Source organism: Patagioenas fasciata, chromosome 22 (genome assembly GCF_037038585.1).
Source record: "Patagioenas fasciata isolate bPatFas1 chromosome 22, bPatFas1.hap1, whole genome shotgun sequence".
Taxonomy (NCBI): Eukaryota; Metazoa; Chordata; class Aves; order Columbiformes; family Columbidae; genus Patagioenas; species Patagioenas fasciata.
The window spans coordinates 5,405,774-5,424,691 of NC_092541.1; the positions used below are offsets into that span (position 1 = coordinate 5,405,774).

At 49.1% G+C, this 18,918-nt stretch overlaps 3 protein-coding genes across 5 annotated transcripts; 2 read left to right on the top strand and 1 right to left on the bottom strand.

The window, feature by feature from the left end:
• The first annotated feature begins 7,850 nt into the window (after window positions 1-7,850).
• Window positions 7,851-18,049, top strand: LOC136111674 (feather keratin Cos1-1/Cos1-3/Cos2-1-like). Of its 2 annotated transcripts, none has more exons than XM_071818048.1 (2): window positions 7,851-7,982; window positions 17,723-18,049. In XM_071818048.1, the coding sequence occupies exons 1-2, from the start codon at window positions 7,851-7,853 to the stop codon at window positions 18,047-18,049; spliced, it is 459 nt and encodes a 152-aa protein (XP_071674149.1). The 2 variants fall into 2 exon arrangements, with proteins under 2 accessions (XP_071674149.1, XP_071674150.1); XM_071818049.1 differs by lacking the exon at window positions 7,851-7,982 and adding an exon at window positions 17,286-17,429.
• On the top strand, window positions 8,316-8,621 carry LOC139829624 (feather keratin Cos1-1/Cos1-3/Cos2-1-like). The gene has a single exon (XM_071818097.1). It carries the CDS (start codon window positions 8,316-8,318, stop codon window positions 8,619-8,621), a length of 306 nt encoding a protein of 101 aa, XP_071674198.1.
• Window positions 11,900-12,671, bottom strand: LOC136111668 (feather keratin Cos1-2). Of its 2 annotated transcripts, none has more exons than XM_065855988.2 (2): window positions 12,540-12,671; window positions 11,900-12,226 (listed from the first exon to the last, which is right to left on the bottom strand). In XM_065855988.2, the coding sequence occupies exons 1-2, from the start codon at window positions 12,669-12,671 to the stop codon at window positions 11,900-11,902; spliced, it is 459 nt and encodes a 152-aa protein (XP_065712060.2). The 2 variants fall into 2 exon arrangements, with proteins under 2 accessions (XP_065712060.2, XP_065712062.2); XM_065855990.2 differs by having other exon boundaries at window positions 11,900-12,207; window positions 12,540-12,612.
• Window positions 18,050-18,918: the final 869 nt, after the last annotated feature.

The following is an 18,918-nucleotide window of genomic DNA, read 5'->3' on the forward strand; positions in this document are numbered from 1 at the left end:
AGTCCAAGCATCTCTCTGCAGAAGAACTTCTCTCTCCTTATCTCTCCCATGGGAAAAAGGTCCCACACCAGGGCCAAGACAGACCCTTTCAGCTGAGACACACATTGAGGAAAGACACCTGATCCTGAAGAGGAGGAGAAGAGGCTTCATACTCGCCTGATTCCCAAGGAGAATGAGGCGAGATAAGCCAATGAGAGAGCAGAGAGTTGGGCTACCTTTTATAGGAGTCCTGCACTGCCTCAGGCCCAGGCACTCTGTGGAAGTAATAATTTTCTGACAAGATCACAATGAATGTAAAACACTCCAGCTAATGGTATGGGCTGTGTCCTGGTTTCCTGCACTGTCACCTTTTCATTTCCTGGCTTCTGCCACCTTTTCATTTCCTGGCTTCTGCCACATGCTTTCCCATATGAAGGCTTCTTCTGTAAGTGCCAGGATGAAAGGCCTGAGGATTTCCAGAGGGAACACAAGTCAGCATGGGTAGAAACCTCACCTCAAGTGCTGGTGTCATCCTGTGCAATCAGATGATGTGCACCTGGGTGATCCCTGTGGGCTTCTTTGTGGCAAAGTTTCCTAGAAATGGGCAACAGTTTTATGTTTCCATATGGTGCCCAGGGACTGCCATTTAGGACAATATGTCATATCCTTTTCTCTTGTCATCCCAACACTTCTCTGATCATTGCTTCTTGCTGCACACAGGTGGGCCTTTACTGGGAGTATTTCACATTACAGAAACACTAACAGTGCTTTCAAGACAATTTTGCTGGGCTCCTTTGTTTCATTCCCTGCTTTTGTGCAGTCTTCACAGGTCCTCCTACAAAACCAGGAGAATATTTGGGGCCTTCATTTTCCCTGGGATGCTTGAATCCTTTTCTACCACAGTGAAGCCCAGCATCTCCTCAGCAGAGTCCCCACTGATGTTTTCATGGCTTTCTGTAAGTGTACAGATTGCTTCATGGTTCCATGCAGGCCTGCATGAGCAAACCTGTGTCAGTCTGTACATCTGTGACACTCATCATGAGGGCACGTGCAGGTCACAGCAGGGAACTCTCTCCTGGTGTGTTCTTGAGCACCACAGGGCACGAAGTTGCCCTTGCCAGAAGGAGCCCATCTGCAGCTGAATGGTGGTGCCTTTGTCCTGGCAGAGAAGTGCTCAGAGAACTGAAATGCAGTCTCTGCCTCCTGCCCCCTCCCTTTCTGCTTTACAGACAGGGAAAAAGTCCAAGAATCCCTACCCACCTGTGCAGGCCATTATCCATGTGGTGATGATGCCCATCTGATGCAGTGTTGCTGATGACTGGGGTGGGACACAGGCTCCTCATGTCCATGCTAATGGCAGAAGTATTTCTGCAGCTCGTCTGCCTGGAGCTCAGTGAGATAGTGACCAACAGCTTGCACTAAATGGCTTTTGAAATAAAGGAACAGGGGTCCAGATGTAACTCTGCTGTGAGATGGAGGAGAAAATCTCTGGGTGGATTGTGAGGAGTCAAAGCGCTTTGAGTGAAATTTCTTTTGATGTTCGAACCCCAGGACTTCCATATGTCACATAAAAAGACTGAGTCTGAAGCCCCAGCAGCTGTGTCTAGGAATACAGGTAGATGTGGATTCCAGGCAAGCACCAAAACCGTGATGCTTTTTCATCAGTAAGTCAGTAAAAGTCTGTACTTGATCAGAAAGGAACTGTTGTGTACTGACTGCAACCCCCTATTCTGCCTCCTAATGTGCTGTTTAAGAGTGGAGCAAAGAGAAAAACTTGGAATGAAAGAGGGAATTGGAGTCCGTGAAAAGATTTGGGGATGTGGGGAAAGTACTTGATGGTATTTTGGATGTTTTTCAGCATCATGAATCTTCCCAAGTTGATGCTCTTTTGCCTCTGATGATAACTTGCACATAATCCCTCTGTCTTTATCAGGACCTATGACTACTTCCACCTTAAGTTCTCCTCCTGTCCTGTAGAGGAGGGAGAGAACATCCAGTTAGGTGATTCCCTGGAAGCCAACCAAGGTCTTCTTAGTTTTGCAACACTTATAGTAATCAGAAGATCCATGTGTGTTTGTTATTTCCATGCTTTATTTCTGTTTTCTCTTTCTGCCATCACAAGATGTTTCTCCAGCTATTGCTCCCCTGTGGGGGCGGTGAGCCATTATGACAATTGACATTTGTGCTTGTGTACCCCAGATATGCAATCCCTTCCCTTTGATGCATGCCAGGTCCCCTCATTCTGGACATCGTGAGAAGCTCAAGATGAAGCTCTGGGCTTTAGCCAAAGTCATTTCTCTTAAAATCCCCTACTTACATTCTCATATCCATGTTCTGTGTCTGAGCCTCCTGCCAATGAACAGCTCCATCCAGACCAAGAAGAATGACCTTGAGTGCTTATGAGGCTGCTGACCTCTCAGGGCCTCCTGCAGCACTGGGGTCCTCCCATGATGACAGCACAAGTTGGGATCACTATCCTTAGGGCATGCTCAGGGGCCAAGGGGGAAATTTCCAAGCAGAGATGCAGCAAGGAAAGGGCTGAAACCCCACCAAAAGAAAGCCAAGACATCTGCTGGGGGGGGAGATGAATGCTGTGTAGCAGAGAAAAAGGATTTCTCTGCCTGAGCCCAGGGATCCTCCTGCATGGGCACAAAGCCACCTCAGCCCAGCCTCAGCCTCTCTCCATGACCAACAATTTCTCATCTTCCTTTTCCTACAATTCAAATCTCAGAGCACTAATGTATGACCATACATAATGTACGACAGGCTGGACCCTGTCCTGGAGAAGGGGGAGGAGAAGAGGGAGTTCCCATTCATCTGGTTTATAAGGTGAAAGTGATGACTGAACTGCTTGAGAGAGTGACCAGTTGAACTGGCTTTTCTTCATGTGGCCTCAGGTCCAAAGGCACGCAGTGCATAAGCCATGATTTTCCTGCATGGCACGTGCTGCTGTTTCCTTTTATGCTGCCTTTAATTTCCCGCTTTATGACAGGGCCTCACAGTGTCCTGTCAAAGGTGCTTAGCTAAGAAGTGAGAGTAGCTCTGGAGAGACATTTTGGACAGGGCTGCAGCGGTGTCTCCTGAAAGGGTGGGCACAAGAGTTTGTCTGGACTTCAGCATGGGCTTGGGGAGGATACGGACAGAAGAGAATTACAGCGATGGGGGACAACTGAATTCAGGGTCCCTGTGTGCTGACCCTGAGAGAAGCCTGAATTTCCTTGTGCTGCTGCTGCACCTTGAGCTAAGCATTTCACAGAATCATGGAACTGTTGAGGCTGGAAGGCACCTCTGCAGATGACCCCGCCCAATACCTCTGCTAGAGTAGGGTCAGCTCGAGCACACTAGCTAAGAGGTCTATCGAGACATGTTTTGAGTATCTCCATAGATAAGGCTGCACAACCTCTCTGAACTACCTGTTCCAGTGTTTGACCGCCTCCATAGTGAAAAGGATTTTTTTTGAGCTGCAGGTGCACAACTGGGATAAGACACAGCAGTAAGGGTTCTGTAAGGCAGGCAGAACCCCTGTGCCCCTTTCCACCATTGGTCACTCACTGGAGAGTTCACAGCTCATAAGGTGTCTCAGTGGAACCAAAAACCCCACAGTTGCCTGATGGGAGTCAGATATGGAGCAGCACACAGTCAAGACCCCCATTCCACCCTGTCCAGATGTTTCCTCTGCTGCTGTGAGATGTTCTGTGCAGGGGATGGGTCACTTCACAGGCCACTCTGAGGATCCTGAGGGGGTCTCTCTGTCATTGTGTGGGGAAGAGGAAAGGCACTCTGGTATGAGCCAGAATGCTTGATTTAATGAAAAGCTCTTCAGAGAAGAGCCAGTGTGTGGTTTCCTCTGGGTGGTGATGCTACCTGATGCTCAAGTTCCCCTCTCTTTTTCCAGGCCATGGAGCCCAGAAGCTACATCTCCTGCATCTCAGCCATGGCCAAATGGTTAGGAACCCCTGTTTCAAATTAGTGTCTCATTAGAGGTTTAGAAAGAGACCTTATGGCACAACTGGATTTTTCTAACACATATCCGACACGCTCAAGTGTGCACTAGGATGCACAGAGACAAGTGAATGTGCACAAGACCAGAGATGTGCAAAGAATTGTATAGGCAAATAGAAACATGGTCTCACCAAAGGCAAACAGGTGTGTGCACAACCAGACAGACAAGAACATGAGTGTGCATGCAGAGAATCACACAGACTGGTACACAATCACACTAACAGGCACATTATTGTAGACGAGCACATAGCAATGGATGTGACTGAGGAGCTGCCGGGGACAACCCCTCCAGAGCAGGAACAGGGCACTCTAAGCAGGACAGATGCACTGGCAACATTGCTCTAAGTGTCTCAGGAATCCATGGACTATCCAGGAAGAGGAGGAGGCTAAAGAGGTTGCAATTTTCTCCTGAGGGCAGCTTAGGGTGAAAGAGAGGTGAAAACATAAAGTGCAGCGTACCTGCCTCTGAATTCAAACAACTGACTGCTGGATCAAGCCGGGACGGAATCAGAGAGCACATTGCACATGCTAAGAGGAGCCCCTGGGGACAAGCCAAGGATTGCAAGGCTGGGAGCAATTGCAGCCCTTCCTGTCAATAGGATTATGAAAAAAATTCACCGGATGTCCCCAGGCTGACATCACCTTCTTCCACCAGACCCCTCTGGTCTTCTGCCTACGTTGATGCATCCTTGCTCTGGAAATCCTGGGAATTCTCATCCCAGCACTCAAAAGAAGTGTCCATGAGGCACTGGTCATGACATAACCATTTAATACATATGCAACATAGAGGGAAACAACAGCAGGTGCCATGTCATTATCTCAGATGTTTTCATTCAGTAGGAGCATTCAGGAAAATGGTGGTTTTCTCCTCCCCCTTCTCACATAGGATGGGATCCAGTCTTCAAGGGTAATTGAGGTTATATCAGCTCTTCAGTCATTTGTTAGTCCTCTGAGATTGTGGTCATTTGATATGGCAGAGGAAAGGCAGTTTATCATTGAGAGAGGATGATGGTGAGCTGATGTCACCGTGGCTACAGGCCAGGCAGGAGGATCTCTGGGCCTGACTCCTAACAGAGGGACCCTGCTGGGTTCAGTCAAAGAAGCTCTTGTTGCCCCTGCATAGCATCCTCCTCCCTACCCAGCAGGTGCCTATGCTGTCTAACCTTAAGTAAGGTCACAAGGTGATTGACTTTGTTTGTTTTTTTCCATCCCAGCTCACATGGGCTGCCCTGGGCAATGACACAGTTAGGAGGATTTTAAGGTGAAATCAGGGGTGTCTGGCTGTGCCAACTCACTCTCTGGTCAAGACGAGTAATGTTGGCCATTCTTGTGGTCACCAAGCAAGGAGTGCTTAATTGTCTAAGCTCGCTACACCCTTCAACCAAGACAAGAAGAGACACATAATTCTGGACTATCTAATGATCACCATGTGAGGAACGCCACTTCATTTCTGCTCACTGCACCTGTGATTAAGGTAAGAACACTTGTAACCCAAGTGAGTACGCCAAGGCATCTTGGTAGAAATCACCAGGCAGCCTGGTGGGGTGGATCTGTACCACCAAACACAGCCACACAGTGCCCTGTGCAGCCTCAGTGCCACATTACACAGGTTTGTAGGATTGATGTGTTCTGTGGAATGCACACCCCCAATTCCATCAAACAGTCACCTCCAAGATAGAAGGTTATTCACATAGGTCTGCAAGATGATGCAGACGATACTGTAGCGAGAGCACAGATATGAACAGCCCTTGCTCTCTCTTTGCAGTTCATGGACTAGTTCAATCCCATCGTGGGATACAGGGGTAGAACAGTTCTATGGTGGAAGCTCTCTCACCACCTTCTGCTTTTCCCTCCGGCCACTAATCCCAGCCCCTCACAGGAAGAGGATCTTTGTTGGAAGATCTCTGGGTGCACAGGGAAAATAAAGCTGCCAGGGAAGAACTGAGGGCACTTTCCCAGTGCTCAGCCTTGCACAGAAGGACCACCAACCAGGATGCCAGGAGAGGAGACCTGTACTATGATCCTCCTGCCAGCTCCCTCCTCTCCTGATGTCTACAGCTCATAGAGAACGTTTGGTGCTTTCACCTCAGAAACTTGGGACTAGAAAGACAGTCCAGATGCTGTGTACTGACCTCTCTCTGTAACTTTGAGAGATGATAGGCCAGAAGAGAGAGGCAATGAGGGAAAAATAGTTAGGGAAAGAAAAGCTGTAAGCCTGCCACTAGTTCCCAGGTACACGAGCACAAAGGCCAGCTGATGTAATTGGCCACCATCCTCACAGGGGAACAACAGCAGGAGAAAGAGACTGCTCTTGGCACAGATAGAAAGCAGAAATCAAGTATGGAAGTGGCAAACAATTTTTACCATTATTTCCACAGGTGTTACAAAACCAAGAGGACCTTAGCTGGCTTCCAGGAACCCACCCAGCTCAATGCCCTGTTCCTCCTCTATGGAACAGAAGGAGAACATAAGGTGAAAATTGTCATGGCTCCAGGAACAGACACAGGCATTTCTTACCAACTAATGCCAGAGGCAAAATATATTTCTCTTGAGGCAGATTCATTTAATCTATTACCAATAAAAAATAGAGCAGGGTGGTGAGAAACAGCCAAAAGAATTTCAAGTATGTTCACGGTACTGGTAACTGTTTTTCACAGACTCATCTTCCAACTATTTGCTCCACTCCTAAGCAGCACAGTGGGAAGCAGAATAGGGGGGTGTGGTCAATTCACAAAAGTTCCTTTCTGATCAAGTGGGAACTGTGACTGACCTGCAGAGCAATACCTAGAACCCTGCTCCATATAGTCCAATACCCATGTGGTGAGACCTCTTCACTGCTACCTCACTCAGCACCAGGATAATGAGTTGCAGAAATGCATCTGACACTGGCATGGATGTGAGGAGCCTGTGTCCCATCCCAGTCACCGGCAACACTGCATCAGCAGGGTATCACCCCAGGGATAATGGTCTGCAGAGGTGAGCAGGATTCTGGGCCTTTTTCCCTGTTTGTAAAGCAAGAAAGAGAGGGTGCAGGAGGCAGGGACTGCATTTCAGTTCCCTGAGTATCTCTCAGCTAGGGCAAAGGCACCACCATTCAGCTGCAGATGGGCTCCAACTGGCAAGGGCAACATGCTCCTCTACAGTGCCCATGGTCAAATCAGGGGAGAGTCCCCAGCTGTGATCTCCACATGTCCACATGATGAGGGTCACACAGGTACAGACTGAAACAGGTGTGCTCATGCAGACCTGCATGGAACCACACAAAAATCTGTACACTCACAGAAAGCCGAGAAAACATCAGCAAGTGGGGACTCTGTTGAGGAGATGTTGGGGACCACAGTGGCAGTATTCAAGCATCCCAGGTAAAACCAGGCCCCAAACATGATCCTGTCATTCCCTGAGGACCTGCAAAGAGTGCACAGAGAGGACATGAGGTAAAGGAGTCCAGCAAAATCATGCTGAAAGTACGATTAATGTTGCTCTAGTGTCAGACACTCCCACCAGAGGACCACAAGCGTGCAACAAGGAGCAACTATGAAGAAGGTGACAGGAGCTACAGAAAAAGATAGGTCTTGTTGTCCCAAATGACAGTCCTTGGGCACCAGATGGGAAACATAAAAGCATTGCCCACTTCTAGAAAACTTTGCCACAAAGAAACCCACAGGAATGACCCAGGTACACATCACCTGCCTGCACAAGTTGCCACCAGAACTTCGGTTACAACTTATGCCTGTGTCTTTCATCCTGGCACTTACAGAAAACTTCACATGGGAAAGAAAGAATGTGCAAGATGTCAGGAAATGAAAAGGTGGCAGTGCAGGAAACTAGGACACAGCCCATACCATTAGCTGGCGTATTTTGCATTCACCATGAGCTTGTCAGAAAATTATTACTTCCACAAAGGGTGCCTAGGCCTGAGGCAGTGCAGGACTCCTATAAAAATCAGCCCAACTCTCTGCTCTCTCATCCACTTCTCTCGCCTCCTTCTCCTTGGGAATCAGGTGAGTGTGAAGCCTCTTCTTGTCGTGCTTCTGGAACAAGTGTCTTTCCTGTATGTGTGTCTCAGCTGATACGGTCTGTCCTGGCCCTGGGGTGAGAGACATTTTCCATGGGAGAGAGAAGGGGATACAAGGTCTTCTGCAGAGAGATGTTGGGACTTGATGATGGTGATTTGATCTGGGATTTGATGACGGGATTTGATCTGGGCAGTGTATGTTGGGCCAGGAGGTGCCTTGGCTCCACTGTGGTTGGGTGCCATGCTGCTTCTCCTGATCAGTTCCTCATGATCTATTTCCTCCTGCCCTCTCACCCAGGTGAACCTCTGTCCCAGAGACATGTCCTGCTGCAACCCGTGCGTGCCCTGCCAGCCCTGTGGCCCGACCCCACTGGCCAACAGCTGCAATGAACCCTGTGTCAGGCAGTGCCAGAACTCCACCATTGTCATCCAGCCCTCTCCTGTGGTGGTGACCCTTCCTGGCCCCATCCTCAGCTCCTTCCCTCAGAACACCGTTGTGGGTTCCTCCACCTCTGCTGCTGTTGGCAGCATCCTCAGCTCTGAGGGAGTACCCATCAACTCTGGGGGCTTTGAACTCTCCGGCATTACCAGCCGCTACTGTGGCAGCAGATGTCCACCCTGCTAAAGACATGGCAACATCCTCAGGCAAGAAACTCCCAAGACCTTTGAACACGGTCCTTGAAAGGAGATAAATCTCCATGACATTGCATTCAGAGCTTTGATCTGTTGCTTACTTCTTCAACTCTCATCTCTCATTCTTTGCTGATTCTGTCTGCAAGACCAGTCCAGTAGGGACATGCTGGTCTCCTATCCTCTGCAGGGTAGGAAGACTGACATCCTGCCAGAGTTTCACTGAATCCTTGGGGCTGCCCGTGGTGCTCCCTGTGAACCAACTCCATTTCTTCTTGACACTCATTAAAGTTGTACTGCATCCAAGCCTGGACATTTGAGTTTCCCTTTGTTTTGAGGCAGCTCTTCCAGTCTGCTGAGGGAAAACAGTGGTGGAACGGAAGGGTGGGATTCCCTGCAGCAGATATTATTTTGTGCCCTTTCTGTTGCATCTGAGAAAACATTCATGGCTAATCCATAGCCAGTGGCCTTAAGTGATGAAATGGCTCCAAAGGGTGGCAGGAGTGGGGCTGGGAAACAGCAATACCTGGGAAGAGACTACAGCCTCATCTGTCTCATTCCCTCCCCTCCATTACCTGACCTAGTGTGCATGGCCAACACACCTGGGCACAGGTCGATACATATCTCATATATTCCTTCAGCACCTGGCAGGGCCCTGCTGCTCTCCAGGCATGCATCTGCGTCATCATCATAGAATACCAGGATGAAACAGACGAAAAGGATGTCCTGGACCAACCTTTCTTGGCAAAAGCACCGGCTAGACAAAATGGTCCAGTACCCTGTTTAACTGCATCGTATAGGTGTCCAAAGTTTCAGAATCCAGCACTTCCCTGGAGATAGTATACCAGTGTGTGCTTGTTCTCATCATGGATAATACTGCTCTGGTGTTCAGTCAGATTCCTCCCAGGAGTGGCTTGCACCTATTACCCATCATTTCTTCCATGTGACTGCTTGCAGAAAGGGAGTCTCCATTTTCTTTCTAGGCACCCGTGAAATACTGGAGCATGGTGCTGAGGTGCCCACTAAGCTTCTCAAAACTGGGCATATCTAATTCTTTCAGCCTTTCCTTACGCTGCGGATTCTTATTCCATTGATCGTCTTTGTGACCCTTCTCTCTTTAGTGCAGTCTTTGGCGGTTGTAGAGCTGTCCTGCAAGAGACCCTGCTCACCCCTGGGAACCGCATGGGCACACCAAAGTGCAGGGCTGTGCCCTCATGGTAGGACATCTCTCCCCACACCAGGCTCTGCAGTAAACAGCACCAGTCTTGGTGGTTACACTGGGAGGAAAACTATTTGTCCTAAGCCCAGGAAGCCAAGGCCCCTACATGGCGCCACGGACCCACTCTGCCCTGGGGCCCAGGCAATGGACCCCAGCATGGAGTGCCTCAGCGCGCAAAGAGAGCTGTCACCTAGAAGACCTGGACAATCAAGACACTCTTCTGGGTACCTGTATCTGCCACTCTAGATGGAAGTCTCTTGTGGACCTGCTGACTCATCTTTGGGGGTTCTCATTTCTCTTGATCATGATTGTCCTTCTAGAGAAGAAGTTCAAAGGTTCATGTCTCTCTTTGATATTCCCTGCCTGCAGACTATGTCTCTCGGTGAACAAGTCTTGGAAATGAAGAGGACAATAACCATGCATCATCCTATTCTCTCTGAAAAAAAAAAAAAAAAAAAAAGTGAATCTCAATTACAGTAAACTCTTTTGGAATGTGGATTTTCTTTGCAATGACAGTGGTGCGGTGGCATATTGTGACATCACAACTGAAGGGTATCACTGGGAGGGACAGGGAATCAAAGAATATTCCGTAATAGAAGTGACCTTGAAAGATCACCTCGTCTAATCTTTAATGGGAAAGAGTGACAAGATGAGATTATCTACCACCCTGTCCAGTCACATCCCAATTCCCGTGCTCCAGGGATTGCAAGAAGCAGATTTTCTCTCTCATGGGAGTGTTGCGACGGAGAAGTTTGCATATGGTGACATTACAATTAAAGGACGTGACTGAGAGGATCAAGCATCAAAATGACTGTGTCACCCAGCAGACAACACAAACTGTTTTCCTCATGGCAAGGAAAATCTACATCATTCTTGACACAACAGTGGCGGTGTATCAGGTCTCCACCAAGGAAATATGAGGAGGAAGAAGAATAGAGGTCATTTTCCACCAGGGTTAGAAGATACATGGAGAATACAATGGCACATGGGGCCATGTGTCCACCCTGGGAGGGATGGGAAGCCCAGGGGAATGAGATCAATTTGCAGGTTTCTTGTTCTCGTTCGCCATGGTCCAGTACATGACCAGAAGGAATAAGAACCCAGACAAGAGTGAAGGAGCAAAGCTGTGGTGGGTTAAATCTACTATTTCAGTTGCTGCCAGAGGGATAAACTACCTTTGTTCCTGACTGAGAGAACCCGCTTACCCCAGATAAAGGCCTGACCATACCAGGGTGAGGTGTGGATATGGTCCAGAGCAGAAAGGACCTGACAGAGCTCTGACCAACACTTCTGCTCTGCTGGAACTCACCATTGCCGTGGAATGGCAGATTCCCTTTGCACGTAACTGGATGTGTGACAGTTCCTGGGTGCATTGGTTTCTTAATTGCCTCATTCTTAATTGCTTATTTTAAATGAGAAAAGTCCCTTTTAGGTCTAATGCAGATTGTTGCTGGAGAATACATCAGGTGTAACTGGAAAGAGCAGAGAATGTTGGGTAAGAAATGCCTATGTCTTTGCCAAAGAGAGCTAAGCAAATAGACTGTCTAAGTCATTAAGTTGACTGTCCCTCAAGAGCAACTCCAGCCAGTTGAATTACGAAAACTTGAAACTGCTTTGCTGTGGTGTCAAGTGACCAATTTCCACTGCAGAGAGTCCCACCTTCCCCTTGATCCATATTTTTCCCTGAACAAAAGGAAGTGTTCTCTATGAGCAAAAGAGGACTCAGAGACTCAGGATTGGATGCAACACAACTTTAATGAGTTTCAAAAAGAAAAGGAAGCGGGTCACAGGGAGCACCATGGACACGCAAGAGGATGTGGTGAAACTCCTGCTGGGAGTCAGTCTGCCTGCCCTGCAGAGGGAGGGAGACCAACAGGTCACAACTAGACTGGCCTTGGAAGACAGAATAAGCAGAGGAAAGAGTAAGAGACTTCAGTGGAAGAAGGAAACAGTGGTTCAAAGCTCTGAATGCAAAACCGTGGATCTCTGTCTCCTTTCAAGGACCATGTTCCAAGGTCTTGGGAGTTCCATGCCCGAGGATGTTGAGAGTATCTCTAGCAGGGGCGACATCTGCTGCCACAGTAGCGGCTGGTAATGCCGGAGAGGTCAAAGCCCCCAGAATTGATGGGAACTCCCTCAGAGCTGAGGATGCTGCCAACAGCAGCAGAGGTGGAGGAGCCCACAACAGTGTTCTGTGGGAAGGAGCTGAGGATGGGGCCAGGCAGGGTCACAATAACTGAGGAGGGCTGGATGGCAATGGTGGAGCTCTGGCACTGCCTGACACAGGGCTCATTGCAGCTGTTGGCCAGTGGGGTCGGGCCACAGGGCTGGCAGGGCACGCACGGGTTGCAGCAGGACATGTCTCTGGGACAGAGGTTCACCTGGGTGAGAGGGCAGGAGGGAAATAGATCATGAGGAACTGATCATGAGAAGCAGCACTACACCCAACCACAGAGGACACAAGGCACCTCCTGGCCCAACATACACTGCCCAGATCAAATCCCGTCATCAAATCCCAGATCAAATCACCATCATCAAGTCCCAACATCTCTCTGCAGAAGACCTTCTATCCCCTTCTCTCTCCCATGGAAAATGTCTCTCACCCCAGGGCCAGGACAGACCGCATCAGCTGAGACACACATAGAGGAAAGACACTTGTTCCAGAAGCACGACAAGAAGAGGCTTCACACTCACCTGATTCCCAAGGAGAAGGAGGCGAGAGAAGTGGATGAGAGAGCAGAGAGTTGGGCTGCCTTTTATAGGAGTCCTGCACTGCCTCAGGCCTAGGCACCCTTTGTGGAAGTAATAATTTTCTGACAAGCTCATGGTGAATGCAAAACACACCAGCTAATGGTATGGGCTGTGTCCTGGTTTCCTGCACTGCCGCGTTTTCATTTCCTGGCATCTGCTACATACTTTCCTATATGAAATTCTGTTCTGTAAGTGCCGGGATTAAAGGCCTAAGGATTTCCAGGTTGGACTCATGTCACTATGTATATCTTTTTAGTTCATGCCCATTGCCTCGCAGATGCTTCTTTTGAAGACTGGATGAGAAATCCTGGGATTTCTGGGGCAAGGATGAATCATTGTGTTCAGAAGACAGGGACTAAGAGCCAGAGGGGTCCAGTGGAGGCAGGTGATGTCAGCCTGGGGAACTCTGCTGGGTTCTTTTGTATGATCTTACTGACAGGAAGGGTCCCAACTGCTCCAAGCCCTGCAATCCTTGACTCATCCCCAAGGGCTCCTGTGACTGTGTGCAATGACCTCTCTCATTCTCTCCTGGCTCCCTCCACCAGTCATTGGCTGTCATATTCCTGGGTGGGTGGGCTGCAACTCATGTTTCCATCTCTCTTTCACCCTAAGCTGCCCTCAGGAGGAAATTGCAACCTCTTTGGCCTTCTCCTCTCTCTGAGCAGTCCATGCATCCCTGAGACTCCTCAAGCAATGCTGCGAGTGCATCTGCCCTGCTTAGAGTGCCCTGCCCCTCCTATGGAGGGGGTGTCCCCGGCAGTTCCCCAGTCACACCCATGGCTATGTGCTGATCTGCAATAATGCACCTGTTCGCATGATTGTGTACCAGTCTGTTTGATTCCCTACATACACATCCATGTTCTTGTCTGCCTGGCTGTGCACACACCTGTGTACCTCTGGTGAGACCGTGTTTCTATTTGCCCGTACAATTCCTTGCGTGTCTCTGGCCTCGTGCATATTTGCTTGTGTCTGTGCATCTCTGAAATTCCTGTTGCACACATGAGCATGTTGGATACGTGTTTAGTGCATGTGTGTGTGTACATAGTTGTGCCTAACCATTCCAAGGCCCTCATTGACACTCCTCTGCTTCAGTGGCAGGCCTTGACATAGTCTCAGCCCCTTGTCTGAGAGTGAAGGGACAGGGCCACAGCACTCTGTTCTCAATGAGGAGAATGCCTAACCCTGGACAACTTATTTCATGTTGGCTCCAGGTAGCTTCAGAAGGGCTGATTTGTTTCCCAGGGTCCTTGCTCCGGACTCCTGTAAAAGCTTTGAAGTGACAGGATTCACCTGGCTCCATGACCGACCCTTGGCCAGAGCCAGCAGCTACAGGAAAGAGGATGAGGCTTGGAGAGGGTGGGAGGAGAAAGGTGGTGAACATGAGGTATGTAGCCAATGACACCCGTAAAGAGCATCAACGCTGGAAAGAGCCAAGGATCCCAAGTGTCAGCAACATTAGATAAGTCCAGCTGTGCCATAAGTTCTCTTTCCAAGCCTGTAGTGACATACTGACTCAAACCAGTTCTTACAAACCTTTTGCCATGTCTGAGATGCAGGAGATGTAGCTTCTGGGTATCATGGCCTGGAGAAGGATAGCGGAACTCCAGCATCAGCTAGCATCAGCACATAGGGGAAAACAGCCACTGGTGCTCCTCTGAAGAGATTTTGACAGAATCACAGTACGTTTGGAGTTGGAAGGGACCTCTGCACATCTTCTACTCCATCCCACTCTCTTAAGCAAGTACACCTATAGGAGATTGGACAGGAATGTGTCCAGGTGGGTTTTGTATTTCTCCAGAGAAGGAGACTCCACAAATTCTCTGGGCAACCTGTTCCAGTGCTCTGTCACCCTAGAAGAAAAGAAATTTTCCTCATATTCAAATGGAAGCTCCTGTGCTTTATTCTGTGCCCATTGCCTATCATCCTATCATTGGGCACCACTGAAAGGATTCTGGTACCATCATCTTGACATCCACATTTGAGACGTTTGTAAACATTAACAAGATCGTCTCTCAGCCTTCTCCAGGCTGAACTGACACAGCTGTCTCAGTCTCTCCTCGTAAGAAAGATGCTCTAGGCCTTGGTCATCTTCATAACCCACCGCTGGACTCCCTCCAGTAATTCCTTGTCCTGCTTAAACAGGGGGCCCAGAACTGGATGCTATTCCTTAAATGCAAGCACTCTGACTTACACCACAGTGCCTTTCCTTTTCCCCAAATGAGGGCAGAGAGACTCTCCTCAGCATCCTCAAAGTGTTCTGGGAGATGGTGCATCCCCTGCATAGGACACCTCTCAACGGCAGACAGAAGAAGGCACCTCTGGACTGGCTGAGGGTCTTGGCTGTGCACTGCTCCACACCTGGCTCCCATCAGACAGCTGTGGGGAAAGACCTCTCCCCTTGTGGGATTTGGGGTCACTGAGACACCCAGTGAGGTGGGAACTCTGCGGTGAATGACCAGTGGTGGAAAGGGGCACAGGGGTTCCGCCTGCTTTGCAGAACCTTACTGCTATGTCCCATCCCACTTGCTCATCCACAGGTCCAAAGAAATGCTTTTTCACTGTGGAGGTGCTCAAACTCTGAAATAGGTTGTTCAGAGAAGTTGTGGAGTCTTAGCTGTGGAGATACTCCAATCCAGTCTCGACAGAGCTCTTCGCCCATGTGCTCGAGCTGACCTTACTCTAGCAGAGATATTGCGCAGGGTCATCTGCAGAGGTGCCTTCCAACCTCAACAATTCCATGATTCTGTGAAATGCAGAGCTCTAGGTGCAGCAGCAACACAAGGAAGTTCAGGTTTCTTTCAGGGCCAGCACACAGGGACCCTAAATTCAGTTGTCCCCCATCATTGTAATTCTCTTCTGTCCATGTCCTCCCCAGGACCATGCTGAAGTCCAGACAAACTCTTGTGCCCAGCCCTTCAGGAGACACCGCCGCAGCCCTGTCCAAAATGTCTCTCCAGAGCTACTCTCACTTCTTAGCCAAGCACCCTTGATGGGGCACTTGAGGCACTGTGAGACCCTGTCATATAGCGGGAAATCAAAGGCAGCATAAAGAGAAATAGCAGCACGTGTGATGTCATTACCTGCAATGTTACCATTCATTAGGAGCATGCAGGAAAATTGTGGCTTATGCAGTGTGTGCCTTTGAGCCCAAGGCCATGTGAAGACAGAAGAAAAACCAGTTCAACCGGTCACTCCCTCAAACAGTTCAGTCACCTCCTTCACCTTAGGAACAAGGTGAATGGGAACTGCCTTTAGACCAGGCAGGAGGATCCCTTGGTTCAGGCAAAGAATCTTTTTCAGCTTCCCAGCATCTCCAGAAAGCGGGGACATAGCATGCATCAAAGCAAAGCGATCATATGTCCAGGGTATAGAAGCACAAATGTCAATTGACATTATCGCCCACCAACCCCACAGGGGAGCAAGAGCAGGAGAAAGAGACTGCTTGTGATAGAATATATAGAAAGCTGAAATAAAGCATGGAAATGACAGACACTCGTGGCCCTTCTAACTACCATAACTGTTGCAAATCCAGGAAGATCTTGGTTGGCTTCCAGGCACCCACTCACCTGGGTCTCTCGGACCACAAGCAAGATGCTGCTGCTGAGAGCCCCCCTCCCCAGGACGGAGACTCTGCTTGCCTTGCCACCATGTGTGTGAGTAAAACTTCTCGCAGGATTGCGAGTATATTTATACTTTCCGTTCACATATGCACGCGTAACTGTCCGTGCTCAATATGAGCACGGGTAAAATTAATCCTCGCATAATCGCAGGTGTATTTTCCTCCCATGCTTCCACATAAAGACGTGCAACTTTCCGTGCACATTTGCTTGCGTACTTTCTGTGCTTAATACAAGCACGTGTACTTTCCGTGTACATTTGCACGTGCAGCTTTCCGTGCTCAATACGAGCACGTGTATAAATTATTTCCTCGCACAATCGCGAGTGTATTTTCCTCCCGTGCTTCCACATAAGCACGTGTAATATTCCGTGTACATTTGCGCGTCTAAGTAAATTAACCCTTGCAGGATTGTGAGTGTATTATAAATTTACCCTTGCAGAATCGCGAGTGTACTAACTTTCCGTACTCACTACGAGTACGTGTGTCTCTTTAAGAATAATCCCGCACCGTGTTCAGGCAAGTGTGTATTCCTCCCAGACTCAGAGACGGTTCCGGCATTGTTTTGGTGAAGCCACGTGCGTGCACTCTGTGGACTTCCTGTTGTATTAGTTGCTGCCCCTTAATAATTTTCCTTAACTGATATCCGAACCTGTATTTAAGTCACTTTTGGAGTGCTAAAATGCTGCTTGTCACTGGTATAATAAAAGTTGTTTTGGACCCCATTGTTCCTTAAACGAACCTCGGGGTGCCTCTGTGGCAGTATGTTTTCCCAAATGGCAGTCCTAGCAAACAGGTGGGAAACATACGAGTGTTGCCCATTTTCTGACAACTTTGCCACAAAGAAGCCCAGAGGAATGACCCAGGTGCACATCAGCTCCCTGCACAGGATGCCACAAGTACTTGGGCTTAAACTTTCGCCTGTGCTGACGTCTGTCTCCTCTGGAAATCCTGGGCTTTTCATCCCAACACTTACAGAAGCCTTCGTAATGAAAGCACGTGGCAGAAGCCAGGAAATGAAAAGGCGGCAGCGCAGGAAACTAGGACACAGCCCATACCATTAGCTGATCAGTTTTGCATTCACCATGAACTTGTCAGAAAATTATTACTTCCACAAAGGGAGCCTGGGCCTGAGGCAGAGCAGGACTCCTATAAAAGGCAGCCCAACTCCCTGCTCTCTCATCCACTTCTCTCGCCTCCTTCTCCTTGGGAATCAGGTGAGTGTGAAGTCTCTTGTCCTCCTCCTTCGGGATCAGGTGTCTTTCCTCAATGTGTGTCTCAGCTGATACGGACAGTTCCTGCCCTGGTGTGGAAGCTGCTTCTCATGGGAGAGGGAAGGGGGAGAGAAGGTCTTCTGCAGAGAGATGCTGGTACTAAGTGGAGGTGTCTCCTGGGATTTGAGGTGGGCAGCATATGCTGGGCCAGGAGGTGCCTTGGCTCCACGGTGGTTGGGTGCAGTGCTGCTTCTCATGTGCCTCCTTGTTGCAATTCTCCCTGTCTTCTCTGTCAGGTGAGCCTCTGTCCCAGAGACATGTCCTGCTGCAACCCGTGCGTGCCCTGCCAGCCCTGCGGCCCAACCCCACTGGCCAACAGCTGCAATGAGCCCTGTGTCAGACAGTGCCAGAGCTCCACCGTTGTCATTGAGCCCTCCCCTGTGGTGGTGACCCTGCCCGGCCCCATCCTCAGCTCCTTCCCACAGAACACCGTTGTGGGTTCCTCCACCTCTGCTGCTGTTGGCAGCATCCTCAGCTCTGAGGGAGTGCCCATCAGCTCTGGGGGCTTTGACCTCTCCTGCATTACCAGCCGCTACTGTGGCAACAGATGTCGACCCTGCTAATCTGCTGGCAACATCCCTGGGAAGAACCTCCCAAGACCTTTGAATATGGTCTTTGAAAGGAGATAGAGCTTCATGGCGTTGCATTCAGAGCTTTGAACCATTGTTTACTTCTTCCACTGAAGTCTCTTACTCTTTCCCCTGCTTTTTCTGTCTTTCAAGGTCAGCCAAACAGGGACCTGTTTTTCTCCCTCCCTCTGCAGGGCAGGTAGAATCACTCCCTGCTGGAGTTTCCCCACATCCTTGTGGCTGCGCATGGTGCTCCCTGTGAGCCATTTGTTTTCTTCTTCAGTCTCATTAAAGTTGTGCTGCATCCAAGTCTGGGCCTGTGAGTCCTCTTTTGCTCTTCTCTAACTCTTCCATTTTGCTCAGGGAGAAAGCAAGAAGAATGCAGAAGTAGGGACTCACTGAACTGCTTTTTCAACATATGGATGTGGTCATTTGGCCATGGTTATGATGCAAGAGATGTAGCTTTCTCAGCCCTATGACCTCGAGGATGAAAGGAGAACTCCAGGTTCAGCTAGCAACACCACATAGAGGAAAGCAGCCACTGGCAGAATCACAGTATGTTTGGAGTTGGAAGTGACCTCTCCACATCATCTACTCCAACCCACTTTCTTAAGGAAGTACACCTATAGGAGATTGGACAGGAATGTGTCCAGGTGGGTTTTGAATTTCTCCAGAGAAGGAAACTCCACAAATTCTCCTGGTAACCTGTTCCAGTGCTCTGTCACCCTAGAAGAAAAGAAATTTTCCTCATATTCAAATGGAAGCTCCTGTGCTTTATTCTGTGCCCATTGCCTATCATCCTATCATTGGGCACCACTGAAAGGATTCTGGTACCATCATCTTGACATCCACATTTGAGATGT